The sequence below is a fragment of the Diorhabda sublineata genome, chromosome 7, assembly GCF_026230105.1.
Source record: "Diorhabda sublineata isolate icDioSubl1.1 chromosome 7, icDioSubl1.1, whole genome shotgun sequence".
NCBI lineage: Eukaryota > Metazoa > Arthropoda > Insecta > Coleoptera > Chrysomelidae > Diorhabda > Diorhabda sublineata.
This window is the reverse complement of record NC_079480.1, coordinates 24,684,937-24,705,430: the sequence shown is the minus strand read 5'-3', so window position 1 is coordinate 24,705,430 and position 20,494 is coordinate 24,684,937. Positions and strand designations below refer to the sequence as shown.

The 20,494-nt window shown below is 32.5% G+C and overlaps 1 protein-coding gene across 1 annotated transcript in view; it reads right to left on the bottom strand.

Annotated features, from left to right (window-relative positions):
• The window catches only part of LOC130446748 (MAP kinase-activating death domain protein), a 41,191-nt gene that overhangs the window by 3,929 nt on the left and 16,768 nt on the right, over positions 1–20,494 (bottom strand). Inside the window, exons 18-30 of the mRNA XM_056783166.1 lie at positions 20,093–20,473; positions 19,850–20,008; positions 18,216–18,398; positions 17,639–17,723; positions 16,471–16,601; positions 16,014–16,160; positions 13,571–13,822; positions 13,272–13,511; positions 13,053–13,150; positions 11,920–12,094; positions 8,566–8,733; positions 1,614–1,686; positions 1,492–1,538 (exon numbers count right to left, since the gene is read on the bottom strand). Coding sequence (XP_056639144.1) covers positions 1,492–1,538; positions 1,614–1,686; positions 8,566–8,733; positions 11,920–12,094; positions 13,053–13,150; positions 13,272–13,511; positions 13,571–13,822; positions 16,014–16,160; positions 16,471–16,601; positions 17,639–17,723; positions 18,216–18,398; positions 19,850–20,008; positions 20,093–20,473 — 2,139 coding nt within the window. The remainder of the gene's footprint in view (positions 1–1,491; positions 1,539–1,613; positions 1,687–8,565; positions 8,734–11,919; positions 12,095–13,052; positions 13,151–13,271; positions 13,512–13,570; positions 13,823–16,013; positions 16,161–16,470; positions 16,602–17,638; positions 17,724–18,215; positions 18,399–19,849; positions 20,009–20,092; positions 20,474–20,494) is intronic.

The window sequence follows — 20,494 nt, the reverse complement described above, 5'->3', positions numbered from 1 at the left end:
GATTTGGAGATTTCGGAAGAATAACGCCCTAAAGGCAATCCCTTACACGGGGTTATATTTGACGTTCAAGATTTGTTGATACCACTATCGCTGGTTGATGGTTGCAAATTAAAGAATGTTGAAATTTGATATGAATCCAACTTTTACCTTGAATAACTTTTGAATGGGTGAATGTATGAAAAAATTGTCGGAGAGCTTTTTTGTAGAGCTCTAAATTTTTTATAAGAATACACTCTGATTGATTAAAAAATTTCTCGTCCAACTTTAGAGACAGAAGTTCAAATATCATTGAAATGGGAAATTGAAATTTGCGATTCGTCATCTTTGAGAGCTCCAATTTGTACACTATTTTCTCGTCATTTTCAATAAAATTTTCAGTATATTAAATAAAACAAAAATTAATTGATTTTTTTGTCTTGTGTTTATCTGTAGTCGCGGATTTCCGTCCTTCCTGCCAGCTCACCGAACGCAGTGCCTTTTAGTAAATCCTGTTTCCTGATAAGTTTTTTCTAATATCTTCTCTTCTGTTTTCAAGAATTTATTGTAGAAAGTTATTGCAAAAACAGTGAATAGAAGGAATTATATCTTAATAAATTCATTAAAATTCCAATTTGGAAAAGAATTACACAAGAAAATATCATCTAAGGATCTAAACAAACGACGGCCGTTTTTTTTTCAACCTCCGATAGGCTATAAATAAAAGACAATTTCGTATTAATCAGTAATTTCATTACCAAAAGATCGGTAGTTATCTGAAACGACAGATTTGCGTCCTCAGTCCCCTTCATCATACACATCATTACGGCTATATCTAAACTTTTGACACCATTCATGCACTAGACCATCAATCATGAAGTTTGCCTCATACAAACTACTCATTCTCCGATCGATTTTTGCAGAACTTCGGCTTTCCGCCTGTAGAAAACGAATCACACATCAATAATGGCGGACATGTTTACGTGGCTGTAGCACAACGCCGACTGACGTCGAATGTCAACAATGGCGGAGTGTGTAAAGCAAGAGCTTCGCAGTCACCTACAGCGTATTCCAGACCTCTTCTGCACGGAGCGATCGGAGGTTGAAAAACAAAAGTACCTCGTTTGTTTTCTAAATATAACATTTTCATTCAATTGCCTAAACGTCTATTGTATAATTATCAATTCATATTTTCAGTGAGAAATTATTCCTAAAAACAATTTTCGAAAGAAATTTATGGCATCGAAGTATCTGAAACGGCAGTGCTGAAAGCATCACCATATAAAATAAGTGCAAAGTCGTCTACTTTTAGATAAAGTCGATAAAGCCACTACTAGTATGAAAGTGAAAGCTCAGAAGTGAAAAAGCGATGAATTTGAGAAATAAAGAAAATTCCGATAGACAAAATGAAACCAATAATTGTTTTACCTTTGTGAAAATGTGATAACACAGTGTATAACGAGAAAAATAGGTACAATGAACGGTTAACATAAGAAATGATGTGATACTACTCACCATTGGTGACTTGTACTTTCTTTGGATAATATGTCGAGTTTTTGGATCTGTAAGATAGAAAAAAATGTTAATAAATAATTTATCTGTCATAATCAACCACCGAATATTTATTATTAACTTACTAAATTCTTCTATAACAAATATATTCGATTTCTGGGTGAAACATTTCCTTATGTGGACTATCCGTACGAAAAACTGTAAAATCAAAATCAAACTTAATTTTTTTGTCGAAAAATTTTCAAAATTCATGCTAGAACTCGTTAAAATTCAGTCGAAGTTGTAAATATAAATTGTTGTAAACAAATAAAGCATAATATACATGCGCAAAAGCGATCGTGCTTAGAGCCTTAGGCAACTTTAGAGATGGTTTGATAATGTTGATATGATTCTACGTTTTTTGTACCTAATTAGAGTGTATATGACGTGTATTAGTGTCGAAACGGTGTTTTAAAAAAAATTGTGCAACAATTTAAGTGTTAGTTACCATGCGGTAGGTCATCCGCAAAAATAAGCAGCTACGTTGGCTACAAATATGCGCAGCACTAATTTGTCTTGGTTCATTAATAATTTATATATAAAACTAAATTAAGTGAGATAACCAAAAAAGGTTTCACGACACGTTTTACGACTAAATCTATTCATTTATATAGGCCACTATTCAATAAAATATTTTTTTGTTATGTAATTTCAGTATCATATTATCTAGATTTGTTTATCCGTCTCAACTTCATTTCAATTAATTAATAGCTACAAAAAAATCCAGTGTTTTCAATTTTTTATTCTTCTTTTAACTTTACAATATCATAAATATTGTTTTCTAGTTTTGAATATTGGCTTTAACATCGTTAATAGTTTTTTTAATCTAGTCCACACCCACAATAAAAAAGAAGAAGAAGAAGTTTGTTGAATTTCGTGATCAGCCATTTGCAACTACAAGACGTAAAAAACTGACACACGCGAAGAAAAACGTCGATACTTTCACAATTATCAATTTAAATTGATAACAATCATTACAATAAATTGCAAATGTTAGTAATTGAACAGTAGTACGTAAATTCGTTAGTTTAAAATATTTGGTTATCTGAGTTAAGTATCTTTATGAGTGTAAATGCAATTTTCAATATTTCATGGTAAAATCAATGGTTATCGTGATAATATGGTGATGAAAGTGTTTTATAGTGAAATTATGATAATTTTCCAAGTTCTATATGAAATTAGTTGTGACTAGTACTCAATTCTAGTTTGTAAAGATGATCTTATAAAACGTTTATGGAATTGTATGAATAATAGTAAAGTGAATATTTTCATATTGATCCCTTTATATATCAAAAAAATATTTTATCCAAAGTCAGTGGTTTATTCAGCTAAAATTAACGCAAGATTTAAATTTGCCGCCATTTATGCAGTAAAGTGCTGACAACACTAAAAAAATCAAATCGACAGCTGACAGTTTGGGGTTATTAAAAATGGAGCGTTACAGGATAAAACAAAATGTCTTCATTATTGAACAATATTTCAAAAATAATGAAAACTTGGCAAAAATATAGTCGGTTCTAACATCGTCGAACGTGAAGAGATTCATTGAAAAATTCCGGGTCACAGGTTTAGAAATAAATCGTTTAAATGGCAAATTGAAGCAATGCGTGAAAGTATCGATAAAATCCAGGAACGTCAATTCGACATCGTGGACAAGAATTTTGAAGTTCAAGAAGTTCTCTACGGCGTGTACTCACATTTCCATGCTTACTAAATTCAATCAACATAACAACTGAAGCCTGATGACCATGCACAGTGAAGAAAATTTTTTGAATGGATTATTGAGCATCAACAAATGCTGATTTTTCACCTTTATACGTTTGTTAATTGCCAAAATTGCCGCTTTTGGGGGTCTGAAAACCCACAAGTGATTGACGAGAAATAAATGCAGCCACAATGTTTGAGGTGAATTTTGGACTGGAGACATACTTTTTTGAAAATGAGTCTGATCAAGCAGTTACTGTTACTTTGGCTGAAATTGGATGATATTGATGGGGCCAATAAATGGTTCCATGTATCTCTTGTTTCAGAGACTAGAATTGGCCAACTATATCGTGTGATTTAACACCATTAGATTTATTTTTGTGAGATTATTTGGAATCACGTAAACGAGGCCACAACCACGCGTTTATTAAAGGAAGAGATTCGACGTTGCATTGACGAAATTCGGCAACATTTATGTATTTTATGATTCAATAAAAAAATTACAATCAATAGACTAAAAACTGTGTTTTCTATGTAAATCAAATGTTGCGTTAATTTTGGGACACCAATTAGATGTCAATTCAATCAAATTCAAGCAGAAAAACTGATTGAATATTTAAAACGTGTCTGTTAAGGAAATCCGGTGCCGTTTGTGAACAAATCGGAAGGATGCAATAGCTGAAATCTACAGGAAAGCAACTAATCTAAACAAAGACTATCGACTAAGACTAACTATAAATAACTCTAGATTTATTTATGTATATACCTCAAAGTCCTGCAAGCAGCAGCAACGTATCGACGTGGACATATGGAGAGAGAGAAAAAAATAATAATAAACAATTAGTACTGTACTTGACAAAAAAGGACCATCTCAAAAGTTCCTATTAAGCTAAGTTTTCTCAATAAGACAACTCCTGCCGAATATGTATCGGCAATAATGACCACTCAGTCGAACATTAAGTTGATAGAAATAGATAAAGGATGATATCAAAAACCAAACATTCAGCATTCAAGAAGATATACTTAAAATATTAATACAGCTAAAAGATCACATCTAGCAGCATGCAAAATAGAAAATCGCATGATAAACAAAACAAAAAATATGGTTCCATTTAAAGATTTATATTTTGTATTTAAAAAAACTTCCTTCTAATGACATATTCATGCTTGTCACTTTCATTTCCACAGCACGTGAAACCAAACTATTTTGTAGTAGTCTTGATTACCAAAAACCAATATTTCACTTCAACTTTATCCAGATACCTCACAAATCCTATTTAATTGATATATTAGCAAAATAATAAATCCTCTCATGTTGATTTGATCCCATCTTGTATTTTTCAAGGGGCTAATTCTACATTAGTGAGACAAAGCCTTATCAAATGACTGTACTTTTACCTCGTACCAACATAATCCCAGTTCTACGAAGACAATATTAATTGAAAATGATTTTATACTGGCGGATTATAAACCGGAATTTTTGAATAAACGTGCAAAAAATTTTGTGCACTGGAAGTTAAACTGGTTTGTTACGAAGCGTAGATATTAGCAGGGATCGCATAATCTCGCTTTTTAGTTTACTTATAGCCAATAGCCAAAAGGATGTACCAGTGTCTGTTGTGCAACGCATCATTATTCGTTATTTGGTCAAAATTTCCAAAATTACCTGTGGAATTTGGGGATGAGTACCTCTCAAATACAATAGAGTATGAAAAGGCCGAAAAGTGATGGCAATGATTCATGAACGGCTCGATTACCACAAAACTCCATCCAGAAGGATGCCAAGACTTCTGAGTTTTGAGCAGAAATCAACACACTTGGAAGTTTGTACGCATCTCCTATGAACAGAAAGAAGAAGATTTTCCCTATGGACGAAACTTGAGCACAGGACTTTATTCCGGAGAGTAAACGCGCGTCTATGGAGTTGAGAAAGGAAGTAGATGGCGTGTCAGTTAAATCGAAGGTTATACTGTGTTTTGAGACATGAAAGGACACATTGCGGTGGATTTTTTCACTGAATAACGAACGATAAACGCGAAGTATTACAATAACTTTCTAAAAAACACGTTCAAATCTTTCTACAAATAAAAACGACGCAATATTCCAATCCGTAGTGAGATATTGCTGCAAGACACGTACATCCTCCTTCTAGTCCCGATTTATCGCCATGTGACTTTCATTTATTTGATTAATTGAAATAGTCACTTGGCGGGCTACGATTCGAAAGCAATGTTGGGGTTGAATCCTTCGTGAATATTTACGTGACAAGCCGTAAGGTTTTTACGAAAAAAGCTTTCGGATGCTTCCGGAAAGGTGGTATCTAGAAAAAGTGTAAAATTCCAGCTCTTTCAACTGAATAAGTTTTTTAAAGCAAAATTTCGGTTTATATTTCAGCCGACCTCGTATTTATGAGCCCCACCTATGACATTTAGTGAAATCCAGCAGTAAAATATGCCAAGTATTTGGATAAAAAAGTTTCCTTTCAAAAGTAACGGTGAAAAAAATAATTTTTTAGTGAGAATCAAGACAAAAAAACTTTTCCTGTATTTCCAAAAACGATGTAAACAAAATAAACTTTTTTTCACAGATCAAAAATCTTGAATGAACCAAGTGCAGTATCCATTAATCTATATTAGAGATATTTTAACTAATTCATCATACAGAGTGGCCCAAAGTAAAAGATTAAGATTCACTTTTTTAGAAACCGAACGTTAAATTGTTATTTGGAAAGTTCTTTACAAGAATTTATATAAATTTCTGCGGCTTCAATAAAATCAACAAGATTGTCAGTTATTATCTAAATTTTCAGAACAAAGTGTGCGTGAAAAAAAATTACACAAAGCATGAATATGTCGAAATATATTTCATTTCAAATATCACTATAAATGTTTCTCCCAAAGTATCTAGTCATTTTAATGATACCATGTACTCATACTTTTATATTAATTAACGTTTCTAAGATATGGTGTATATTTTCTGTTGAAACCATAAATTTGGCAACACCGGTCATAGTCACAAGTCTGTATGAAGATGCTTATTGCACGTTGTAATTCATACATTGTATATTTAGTGACAATTATTGTGTTGAATCATTCAAGCTCACAAAATTTGAGTGTAAAAATTTCAGCAAATGATTCCAAAAAAGTTGATATTTTGAAATAAAAAATGACAAATTATCTGAGCCCAGTGTCTGTATATCTCAAACAATACTAATAATTTGTGCTTTTTATTTTTCAAACCAACAACTTTTTTGGACTCATTCGCAGAAATTTGATGCATACTGAGATTTTGTGCGCTTGACATAAAGTTGGCAGCACTGGTGACAGCCCAGAGACTGTATGACGCTGCTTGATGCGCAATAGCATTGTGATTCATATATGCATATATTCAAAAAATGCAGTGACATTTATTCTGTTTAATTATTTTATTTTATAATGCTATGGCACATCAAGTATCGTCATACAGACTCTAGGCTGTCAGCTGTCACCAGCGCCGCCAACTTTATGTCATGCGTACAAAATTTCAATATGCGTAAAATATCTGCAAATGAATTGAAAAAAGTTGATAGTTTGAAATAAAAAAGCCTAAATTATTGTCTGAAATATTGAATTATAAAACAAGATAATTAAAATGATTAAATAGAATAAATGTCGCTGCATTTTTTGAAAATAGACATACATGAATCACAAAGCTATGGCGTATCAAGCATCGTCATACAGACTCTAGGCTGTCAGCTGTCACCAGCGCCGCCAACTTTATGTTGTCATGTTGTCAAATTTCAGTATGCGTCAAATTTCTGCCAATGAATTCAAAAAAGAAAAAAGTTGATAGTTCGAAATAAAAAAGCACAAATGATTGTCTGAGATATTGAATTATAAAACAAGATAATTAAAATGATTAAATAGAATAAATGACGCTGCATTTTTTGAAAATAGACATACATGAATCACAAAGCTATGGCGTATCAAGCATCGTTATACAGACACTGGGCTATCAACAGTGTTGCCAGCTTTCGACAGATGTTATACACACGGTTTTTATTAAATTATATAAAAAACAACAATTTGACATTAGAAATTAGAACAATCAAATTGCTTCCATGAGTGGTATCATTATGGCATAGGAAGTATGTTATAGGGATAATCAAAAATATGTAGGGGTAAAAAAAATTAACAGAAATTCAGATAAAGGAGAACTATCGATATAATATCAAAAAAAAATCAAGAAAAGAAGTATTGATGATTTCTAAATAGAAGTTTGCGTTGAGGATCTCTTCAATCGTAGCCTCGGATTGTTTCCAAGATCATATATGAATTAAATCACAATATTTAAACAATTATTATCATTAGGCTCCTTAATATTAATCATATAAAAGAAAATTCACTTTAAACGTCGAACTATCTAGAATTTTAAAGCTTCAGGATGGTATACAAATGAATTTATAATATGAATTATTTAGTAAGTTGTACCATGTATACTAAAGAAACTACTAGGTAATTATTTACCCCAGAATAGGTATTTTTGATAATATAGAAGTATTGAGAAAAAATAAGTATTAATTTGGACCATAGTTAGAAAGTGGAGGTTAGAACCCAGAATTTTAAAATCGATACTACAATTTGTATGCTGGAAAATAATAGCACAATTATTAATCAAGACAAACACATTCAAATGTCATTTTTTTCTATAAACTACTGAACACTTCATTAATATACTGTTTGATTTTAGATATACGTGAGATCTGAAAAAAAAACTTTGTTACCCAATCGATTATATGTTGAAAGAAAAATGAAAATAAAGCGACCGAGCGAGTGGCAAGAGCAAATAGGAAAGTTTGAGTGGTCCTTGCAAACAAATGCACATTAGCGCATCAAACGACACGTAACAAAATTTAACAAAAACCATGAAAATCAAAATACGGAGTGTACTTTAATCTTCATATTTTTAAGGACATATTAAATGATAAAATTGGTGCTCATAGATATTATTTATATAAAAAAAACTATTATTATAATAAATATTTTTAAAAAATCACCATCGACATCAAAATATGTCTCAAAAATTAATTTTAAAAAAGAAAAATCCTAAAATCAATATGATCTATCAATAAAAATAAATAAAAAAGGTCTAAGAACTAATAAGTTCAAGTATTATGAAATTTTCAGTAAACTCATGATCATTTTACCTTTTTTTCAATTATTATTCACAAAAATTGTCAATATATTCATGTTTTTACACATTTTTTTTCAATATTGCTCTAATCAATGAGCACCAAATTCTAAAAACAACAATATAATTATTACTACGAATGATATAGTGAAACTGTACAAATACCTTGCTGTTTGCAAAAAGTAACCCTACTCCTTCCATGCAAACCTGCAATAAACCGCCCTCCCCGGTACTCATATCCTGAACGGGAAACTCCCCTCCCAATTCAGGAGCAGTACCTGCAACACCTCCTTTTTCCATTGCATCTTTTATACAGTAATAGAGCTGCTTACACTAAAAAATATATTTAATTTCGTGATGATTTTGTTCTTGGTATATGATGGGCTGAGACGAGATATACGAGAATGGTCCCAGAAGTTCCTGACCCAACAAACAAAACACACAAATTTTAGAAAAAAAAGCTTTTCCCAGCGATGTTCAATAAGTTCGAAACCCTTTTTAAAATAAAAATCGGCAAAATAGCTATTAACTGAATACATCTCCTCTCAATTGTTCATTTTCAAGTCTGGGAACAAAAAATAATCCGAGGGGTCTAAATCTGGCGAATAGGGTGCATGAAGTAGCAATTCAAACTTGAATTCATTAATTTTGGCCATTGCAATAACGGATATGTGAGCTGATGCATTGTCTTGATGAAACAACACTTTTTTCTTGGCCAAATGCAGTCGTTTTGCTTGATTTCTTTGCTCAAACGTTGCAATAAAGATTATCCCACGCGCATCCCAAAAAAACCGACAACATGACCTTGACTGCAGCTGGAACGATCTTGCCTTCTTTAAAGCTTTATTTTGTGTGTGTGATGGACCCACGTTTCGTCCATGGCTACGAATAAGCTTTATTTCTTCGAAATATTGCCACACGCTCGATGGAAACGACGCTGTCTTTGTTCCATTGTGATATTGTTGGCAAACGCGGCACCCATCCTGTGCACATCTTTCTCATGTCTAAATTTTCAGTTAATTCGTTGACTATTGATGGCTGTCAAATACTAAACAGCCTGTAGTCTTCAAATTTGAAACATATGCTGTATAGATTGTATATTCTTTAATATAGTGGTATTTTTTAAGGCAACAACCGCCATCTCTAGGTCAGGCTAGGTACTGCTGGCACCATCCTCGTAGAGAGGCACTTATATCAATTTTTACGAAGATATCTGTTGAAATAGCGAAAATTTTATTGTATTTCTACGACGTCAACACAATTAGTAAAACGGGAAACCTCGACAAAGTTTTACATAAAGTTTTCTGGAAAAAATATTAATACTTGGAGAAAATGGGAAAAGTATATAAACATTCTTGATTCGAGGAGTTTCCATTATATTTTATCACAGTAATTTTGTCGAAGGAACCATCTGTATGTTTATTTGTAACTATCACATAATCCTGATCAGGCCTTCTGGGACGATCGTCGTATATTGAAAACTACAAATATATATTTTTTTTAATTTGTATAGAAAGGATCATTCTATCCAAATGTTTTCAGTTGCCTACGACTTTCAGTTATTTCGGAAGTTGATCCCTACTTTAGTTTTTTTAAGAGAACTACCCTAATATTTATTCAATTGTTCGAATATTGGATGAATTTCTTTATGTATGACTTTATATAAAACATCATATGCCTAGTGGGTTTGTCAAGAATATTAATTCGAATTAGGAGTGAAATATATAATATAAGAACCTGAACAGCCAGTAAATATTATTTTATATTATTTTTAAAATACTTCATGTATATTTGCGAGATAAAACAGTATATCTGTAAGGATTAATTCTAGTTCTGCCTAGATGTGTATTATGTACAGAAGAGAGTTAAAAGCTACCCTAAATTTTTGTTGAATGGTATGTATATCACAATATTTCAGTTAGGGGATATAAGTATATATGTTTATTCGGATACCATGGACATCGCGACCCAAAATATCTATTTTATCCCATGGGACTATGGGACACAGTGTTTCCAGCTGATCTAGTAATCCCAATCCTTTTATAAATTTCAGGTTGTGGGATGGCTGTAACTGCCACAGATCTTCGTTTTTTATTTCATACACTCCCAGGTCTAGAGCTCTGGAATTCCGTAGCGTCTCCCTCCAAGAGAGGTTTCGTCCACTGCGCAACTGAATCTACACGTTGCATTATCTGCTAAGTCTAGATGTTCATCGAGAAGATCATATCTCGACAAGACTCCTAGTAGTATTCGTAGGCTGCTGTTGCCCCCCACGTAGATACATTCAGTAGATCTTCCCTGGTTATAGTTTCCCAGGAGAGTCTTCACTCCCTGTAGATTATTCCAGTTACTGGTTTTACTCCTATCTACATTATTTTCAATGCTTTCTCCATTGTTTTGTAGCTGATACCACAGAAGGGCTAAGACCCTATTAAGTGTTTGCCTGCTCTTACTTTAACAAGTCTATCAGCTATTTCGTTCCCCTCCACTCCCATCCATAGCAATTTAACTTTATTTTTCTTGCCTTACTCGTTTAAATTGTCCAGATATTCTCAAACTATTTTGGATTTTATGATTATGAAGCTTAGAGCTTAATGGCTTTTTGGATATCGGACAGGATGATGTCCTGATTGCGATAGTTTCTATCTAGATTGAACTGGACCCATTTCCACTTCCAGAATGTTTGGTTATAGGCTCGTACACTCCTATTCTAGTTTTGTTTTAGAGCAATCCTTTAACCATTTAATAACATTTCTCGTCTGGTGTTCTGATCCCGCTTGCTTCTACAGCTTAGTATTGAAATTTATTCACAAAGCTTAACTTTTTTGGGATTTCTTCCTTAAGCATGAAGGTAGGAGATTTAGTATCACTTCTAGTGCAGCTGTTGGGCATGATCTCATCACCTGGTTATATGATAGAGTTATGATAAAGGGTGGTATTGCTTTTGGCGCAAAATCACCTTTAGTCTTCATTGATAATTCCAAGAATTTTATCTGATTCCCTACCTCAGAAAAATTCATAATCCAACTTGGTCACATACAGTCAGATTAACATTGCATTACTTCTAAATTCATCTTTTATTCCAAAAATACCCAATTTTGAATATGTGAGACATTTACATCTTCCTCAAACGCCGATGGCTTGTTGCCATGAGATACGAGGGGGTATGGAAGAAGAAACTATTGAACAACTCATCATGACTATGCCTAGAGGGTTGTGGAAATGAAGAAGCTTTATCCTATTGCTGAATTTATGAGTATATAACAAATAATACTAAAAGAAAATAATGTTTTCTGAGTATATTTAATAATATTGATAATAAAAAGTTGATTAGAACTAAAAATTACTTTCAAATATGCAATCAAAGCCATTTAAAAAAATTTCTACTGTATTTAAATTCATATTTTTTCACAAACCTCGTATACAACTGAAAAAGTGCATTATTGTATTCCAGATTTCAGAACATGCAGATCTTTTTATCAAAAATATCTTTACCTAAAATCAAAATTTAAAGCATACCTTTTTTGTATAATATTTATGTAGCTGCGTCTGTTGACCATTCCTCCTCCAAAGACACAGAACTTTATTTTTGGGACTGTACGTCATATTTACCAATCTTTCGAACCACCATCGTTCTATAATAACACCATTAACTGACCTTAATACTAGACCGTCATCCCTCACTTCCATAAACCTAAATAAAAATTTGAATTTAAGAATATTTATTCATAAAAACTTTTTTTTAGCTTTGGTTTATTCGATATCGAGTCCAATACTAATTAAATTCAAAAAAATTGTACTGTACAGAGAAAAACTGGGCAACACAACAAGCACTTTTCAGAAATATATGCAATCGGAAAATGTGTGTAGTTCAATCTAGAAAGGAATCATCACAAACAGGAGATCATCATCATCATCATTCAAAATAGTTTGGGAATGCTTGGACAACAAGAATGAAGTTTGCCTTCAATACATTCCAGGACACGCAGGAGTGGAAGGAAACGAAATATCAGAGAGACTCGCTAAAATAACGCCAGATAATCCCTTCATTGGACCTGAGCACCTTTGTGGTAAAAGCTACAGAACAATAGAAAAAGCACTGTAAAATACTGGGACAACTTACAGAGGTTTAAACAGGCAAAAACCCTTTTGGGAAACTATAACCAGAAAAGATCTGCTGAATGTATCAAACTAAGTATAGCAGTAATCCTGTCGGGACGCTGCGATGTCGACTCAATAGACATTCTAAGATCCTAAACTTAACAGAAAAGACACCATGCAGATTGTTTTGCGCAGAGGACGAAGCTTCTATCCACATTCTCTCGGAGTGTGATACACTACAAAACTCCAGAGCACTATACTGGGAGAATACGAAAGAGAAGACGAAGATCTCTGCTTGCTAAAGTAATCCCACACTTTCTAAGAGATAAGAAGATCTCCAGCAAGAAAATATAGATCCTTTGGATCACAGTATCGTAGTACACTAATATAAAAATAGATACAACAACGTCTAGAATGTCAATTTCCAATATAAAGAGCGCAATGTTCAGTTTGGAAGTATGGAAATGTCAAACTACATATTAAATTATTTCTAAAGTGTTCAAATGATTAGTAAATAATGAGCCGCATATCAATATATTTTTTTCACTCACCTAAGATCTCCAGTACAGTCGGTGCCATGATGAACTGTAAAACTTTGCCGATGAAGAAGTCTCGACCCCAAAGGCTTCAAGTCTATATCATTTCCATGCTATATAAACATTAAATAAATATACCTCATCTTCTAGCACAGCTAGAAAGAAGTACCGAGAAACATTGGCATCAAATTGCCATTGAAAATTTTAATAAATATTTTAATAAATAAAACTCACCAAATGTGTAATCTGGTCTAACAGTTGGTTAACTTCTTGGCTGTATACCAAACCAATATGGCTCTTTCCTAGTAATCTCCTGATTTTCCTTTTGATTTCTTCTTTATTACAATTCAACATCACCAATATTGCAACTAGATTGTACAGTTGCGTAGCTAATAGTTTATCTTCTTCGTGTTCCAGCCTCTTCCTTTCGGTATCGCTCAAGCTTTTATAGCGCTCCATCATCTCTTGCGGTCCCTGATGAAAATAAATCAATTTTTATCATCAAAATATGAAGAAGCGGTTGAAATTATTACCTGATCCATTCCTATCATGTCTCTTTCTTGAGAAACAGCATCTAAGAACGCATCTTCCCAAAATTGCATCTGATCCCAAAGAGTCGATCTGTCTTTTGCTAAAAAACCCTCGAATAAATAAGTTCTTACACCATCTGGACTCGGAGATGAAGCAGTGTTGATTATATTTCCACCGTGATATCTAAATCCAGTGCTCAACGAGGATTTACTCGACCATACACTGGAGGTACGCTGTTTTGGTATCTTTGTAAACTGCAATATAATAAATTTCATTGTCTCTGACATATTTTCTAATTTGGAATTACTTAAATGGAAGATAAACGATAAACTGGTCAAAATCAAAATTTCAAGGAACATCTGTCCTATGGTCCCCTTAACTCTTTTTGACAAGTTTTTGATATTCATTGCTCAAATTTTTTAGCTCAAGTGAATTATTTATCTTTATTATCTTCTCTATCGCTATCATTGCCAGTTTTTCTATTTTTTTTTTTGCTCACTCCTTCATTGAGTCACATCACAATCTATTACACATTTTGTTTATCTCAATCTGTTGGTTTATCTCACATTTTTAAGGTTTTTCTCAAACTTCCTTTGCTCAATTTCCAGACTTTTCATTTTTTAGTATCTACAGTAAAGTGAATTCACTTGTACCATATATAAATTTCAAATTAGGAGGAAGAAAATTTGCAAAAAATACCAAATTCAAAAACTCCAAGGATCTCCATCATCGATTTCACCATTCTCCTCGATAGTTTTCGATTTGGAATTACTTCCATCGTTGCCTCAACATTTTCTTGATGTGAAGCTCCAAATTCAATACACCAAAAATCTCTTTAATGTCTTCCACTAGTCTCCTCTGAGATCTTCTACCTCTAGCAAGATACAGAGATTCTTTTTTTGCAGTTTGTCCAACAAATTGAATTCTTTATCTATATCTTGCCTTTTTTTGTTAATTTTTGCTCTCTTCTTAAAATGTTTCTTCTTCATTCAGTCGGAAGCACTGGTTCTTCATTTTATTTTTTCTGTATTAAGTTGTTTATTACAAGTAACTTTTTGGATACACCTGTATCATAAATCCACATTTAGCTTTAATGCTTCTATTTTCCTAAGTGCCCAACTGAGTTATCTGGGAAACAAACAATTATTGAGAATACTAAACTACAGATATAAGAAAAAATATTTGAAGACATTCAACAAAAGTATATGAAAATGAATGTGATACCTTTAAATTATTGATTTCCAGGTGGATGCTCACGTGCTATAGCGGTTCAAGAAAGGATATAAGTTAATTTGAAGGGTAAGGAAGTGGTTATAACATAAAATAAGAAAGGGAAAATATTGATTCAACTTCGAAAGCGATTACAATTAATTTTGGCTGCAAAAGAAAAGACTTTCCATTACGATGATTTTGAAACTTTTACTTCTGTTTTATTTTCTTTCTATTTCAAGTTTAACAATTACTTCCCTCTCCTTTTCTCACTACAATTTTTAAAAAGGGTGAAAACATTAATACTGTTTAATTGTTGTATAAATTAAAAATATATATATAAATATATATACAGGGGCGCTGAGAAATATTTTTCTATTGCTGTAGGTCTAATTAATTTGGAAATCACGGCTATAAATAATAATAAACAGAACGTAGACCTGAAGGGCTTTTCGGAAAGATCTGAGATCGAGTAGATCATCTATCAGCTGATTCCGGATTCTAGCCCAGAACCAGATTTTCATCACTCTTGGTACCTAAGGCTGATTTATACGTCATCTCCTGGAATTTTGTGGAAATTCGTTGTATAATTGGCCAAATCGGCCCTATCCTAAGGGTTTTCGAGGTTGCTGAACACGATTATCACGACAAGAGCTTACCAGGTTCTAATTATTGAGGATTGCAAGTATAACTCCCCGAAAACCTCGTGTTCACTTTTAAATAAACTCTTTAAATAAACTCTTATCAAGCCGTCGTGACATTCGGCCAATTTTATAACGAATATCCACGGGGCACCAAGAGATGACGTATAAACCAGCTACCCAGAGTACTAGTGACCTTGCAGGTAATCGCCGTCGTGACATTCGTGTTCAAAGATATCGAAAACCTCCAGGATATATATTCGGCCAATTGCATAACGAATTTCCACACAGCTACAGTAGACGACGTAGATGTCAGGCACCAGGTGATTCATATATTTATTTGTTAAAATGATAAAAAACCTGACGTCTTAGTAACCTATACAATTAACTCAATCAGTGACCCCGGTTAGTTTCAGATCATCATCGGGATTCCGGAAAATTCTTAATAGTTGATCTTAACTTCTCAGTTTCAATCTCTTTAAACCACCGATTGGATTGGATTTAGATAAATACAATACACTCTATCTCTTCTTGTTAAGTTATAAAGTTCTTTATTTCTATGTAACTTTCTGTCAAAATTCGTATAGAAACTTACCTGTAAAGTTTCCACTTCAGTATCGGAAACTGTGGATCGAAACGAAGCCTGATTACCGCCTCTATTAAGATTGCAAGCGGGTCCCATGGTTATAGAACCAGCGGAAGGAGATAGAGTACCTCCAGAACCATGCACAGTGCTCTCACCCTAACACACATCAAACCAAGGACATATAAATGTTCTATTGCAAAAATTATGTCACGATATCCAAAAAAAAATGTTATATACTACAAAACCTGACAGAAAAAAATTATTATTGCTTCAAATTCGTTCCATTCTGTTTTCTGTGACTATAAATTTTTCATTTATAATCGATTGCTTACATTTTTAAGCTCTAAGATGAAATTATAAGCTAGATAATCAATTAATAAGTAAGTTAAGTACATATTTTTTGCAAATGAACATATAAATAGGTGACGAAATTTGAAAAAACAAATATATAGTGAATTATACTTACGTCTGAATCGAAAGACGTCAGTTTACTCAACAGTAGATTTTTCTTTTGGGTAAGCATGTCTTTGAAAACCTCACTTGTTGATTGCTCTTTGTCGGAATCGTCGCCTTGAATTAAACGCACTTCTGGGGGTTCTGTATTTAAATAAATAAAACTTGTTTTTTTGAATTCTAGTTTTACAATTTTTTTCTAATTTTTCCAGTTTGTCTTATATTTCAAATTCTTCTAGTTTTCTCGCTGTTTCTCTCTGATTATTCTAATTGTTTCATTATTTCTAGTGTTCCTTATTTTTTATATATATTCCAAATTTTTTTAAGTTATCTAATGTTGAGAATAGAGGTAATAGTTTATAAAGAAAAAAAGATTTATTAGATCAGTGATCCTATTATAGTATGAGATTGATGTCTAATAAGAAAGAAGAAGACAAGTAACCCCTTTTAAATGTTCAAAAGAGATTGATTTCCAAAAAAAGAAGACAAGTAACCCCTTTTAAATGTACAAAAGAGATTGATGTTTAAAAAAAGGAGAAGACAAGTAACCCCTTTTAAATTTTCAAAAGAGAGATTGATGTCTGAAAAAAAGAAGAAGACAAGTAACCCCTTTTAAATGTACAAAAATAAAACACCTGTTAATAATTACAAAAATTGGGGGTGTTATATAAAATAAGATAAAATAAAACCCAAAAAATTTGCTACATTGAACCAAATCAAGTATCTCATCCCTAAACTTCGAAGTCTGTCATTTCTGTGATTATTTCTTCTTTTGTTTCAGTTTCATTACTGAAATGAAACTCTACTATGTTTTATTCAAGTTAATTATTATCTTTTCTCTATTAATATTGTTATAACCTAATGCCAACTAGACAGAAACTTAAAATGAACATTCTCACTCGCGGCCAACTTCACGACGTATTAGTATATTCGCATCACTACGGAGGAATGATACTCGAACTGGCTCTCAAATTATAACTGGCGCAGTGAGTAGGTTCAACAATTAATAGACAATTGAATAAAAATAAATAAAATATGGGAGATTAACATATAATTATAATATTAGCTTCAATAGGAAGCTGAAAGCTTACTAGATTATGAAAATTATAACTGGCGCAGTCAATAGGTTCAACAATTAATCGACAATTGAATAAAAAAGATAAACAGTTGTGAACTATTACCTGCTTGCGAGGATTTCCTCGAAGCATCCCAATCCGAAGATTGTAAAGAATATCTTGGGCTTTGTGGAGATCTTGGGCTGGAACTCTGAAAATATCAATTAATATATATTAGCCTACCATCAATGATGATATATTGTCACACCTAATTCTACAGACAAAGTAGTTCTGGTTTATGATGTCTACGATTTACGAATAGATAACGAAGTAGTCATCACAATGAATGTTATGGAAATTAGAAGCCGAATTGACAAAAATAAAAGGAGTAAATGATGTTTAATTGACCCTGAAAGTACCGATAGCTCTCTAAATATATTATAAAGCATTTCGTGATAGCATTGGTTCAGTTAGAGCATCTATATGGTCCTTGGAAGGTAGATTCATTAGGAGAAGTGAAAAATTTAGTTTAGAGTAAAAAAGAGGAACTTAAAATGTTTTGGACGCTCTCTACAGATGTAAAGCTATTAATGGACAAAAATTGGAATTCAGTGTAAACTATCATGGAAAGGGACAATACAATAGTTGCCCTTCTTCGATGAATATTTACGTATTTGTTCAAATATTTGTTTTAAATTCTCACCTGTGTCATATCATGAACATTCTCGGTCATATCTTTCGACCAATAATGCGTATGGGCTATTTCACACAATTGAAAAACTGAAGCCATTCCACCCAATCCGAAATTGCTATAAGTCACTTCTAATCCATGAACTATTGCCAATAATATTTTCAAAGTTCCTTTCCAAACAGGTTTGGACACGCACTAAAAAATTCGTGATTTATAAGATCTAATTAGTCCAACTGTACTGGAAAAATACTACTCAGAATATGAAAATATCAATGTTGAATGATATAACAAAATTAAATACATTCTAGAAGTGGTATATTGAATATAACTTTGAAATGAATTACATCAAACTGAAGTTGTGATTCAAAATTAAAAAAAAAAAAACATAAATAGGAGGTGGTGGTTCTATTAAGTGTCCTCCGAAATCACCAGATTTAGTTCCAAATGATTAAGAAGAAGAATAATGCAAGTTTGTGATATAATTTCATATAATCTCATTAATTTTCTGTATAATAGATTATCAAACAATCTTTAATTGAAAATTATAATTGGCGCAGTTAGTAGGCTCGACAATTAATTAATAATTGATCAAAAATAAATAAAATATGGGAGATAAATATATAATTACAGTATTAGCTTCAATGGGGAGCTGTATAATAGATTATTAAACAATTTTTAATTGAAAAATGTGGATTAATCCAATCCTTTAAATTTTGTTTAATTATCATAAAGTTCATCTTTATAATTACTTTTTAATGCATTTTACTTCCAAGATCTTATAGCAAACACTTTTTTTTAGTTCAAATTATTTGTCACAAAAATAATTTTTTCAATTGAATTGAAGTACTTTGGAGTTGACATAACCAGTTATGGAGACGTATCCAGAGCAAATAGAGTGCGCGGGATGTTTTCAGAAAGTAATATGGCGGAACTAACCTAAGATAAGAAGCAAAACCACAAATTTATAAAACGACAATCAGACCTTTACATCAGAAACAAGACCAGAAACTTTTGGACACCACAGAAAGAAAAATTCTCAGGCGGATCTCGGAAACAACACTATTAAACCAGGAAAGAATCGAAAACATCACAGCGTAAAAAACAATGAATCCAATATAAAGTGGAATGCAATTGGAACACGTAATAGAGGTCGACAAAGAAGTGACAATCGAAGATATCGAAGAACTATTATGGAAGAAATTAGAAGCAGATCATTTTTGTGGATTGGGATCCACTTAATCGCTCTTGTTTTGATACTAATCGTTTTATGTTGTGATAAAGTTACAGGAAACATTGGAATACTTAGAGTAGAGTGGAAATCCAGTGGAAAAGTTCATTATTCTATTTGAATACTAGTAGATTGGAACCGGTTGGTGTTCATATGATCCAAAAATAGTTTCCAAGGACTTATAGTTGAAAAAAATTATTATATATAGAGTAGTATAAAATTTGATTCAACACTTAATTGGGAAAAACTATTTAAAAAAAACTTATAGAATCTACCAGAACAAATTTTCCAGTTCTTTCAAAGGATTTTCATCGTCAACTTAATTTAAGAAATTCGAGTTTGTAGTAGTTTGCTCTGTACTTCACTTACGTGTTAATAAACTATTCAATTTAAATTTAGATATCAAAATATGACTCACCACATCATCTATATGATCATCAGGTCCTATTTTTTTATCTATAGTCTTGTTCAGTTTACTCAAAACAAAGTTTCTATAGGATTCGTCCTCCATCAACTTTTTTAATCGGTTCAGCTTGAGCCAACCGATTCCTTCGCCATCCAAAACATTTGTAATGACCTACAATTATGATACCAGATTTATAACTTACAAAAAATACTAAAAAGAAGGTCGAATAAAATATTTTTTATAGTGTACACTTACATCTTTAAGAAAAGCTTGGTTCTCGGTATTAGTAGTAGTTTTGTCAGCCACTTGTTTCCACTGCAATTCATCCTGTCCTCTGGAAGTATGTTTTATCAAAGGACTTTTCTCGGCTAACCCCTTGGGGCCTCTATTAAACGGTCCGAACATACTTTTCGTTGATTCTTTAGGCTTCGAAACGCTCTGTCTTTGTTCTACAACTTTGGTTTGTTCTTTTTTACTACCAAATAAATCAGAAAACATGTTGGTCGTCGAAACGGCCAAACCATTTATATCTGAACTTATATTAGAGAAAAAATCTCTACCGGCTCCTGTTATGACATTCGAGGTAGCTAATGCGGTGTTACTTAAGCCCGGATCTTGTTTTGTGAACGAATCAGTCTAGAAATATGTAAAACACTA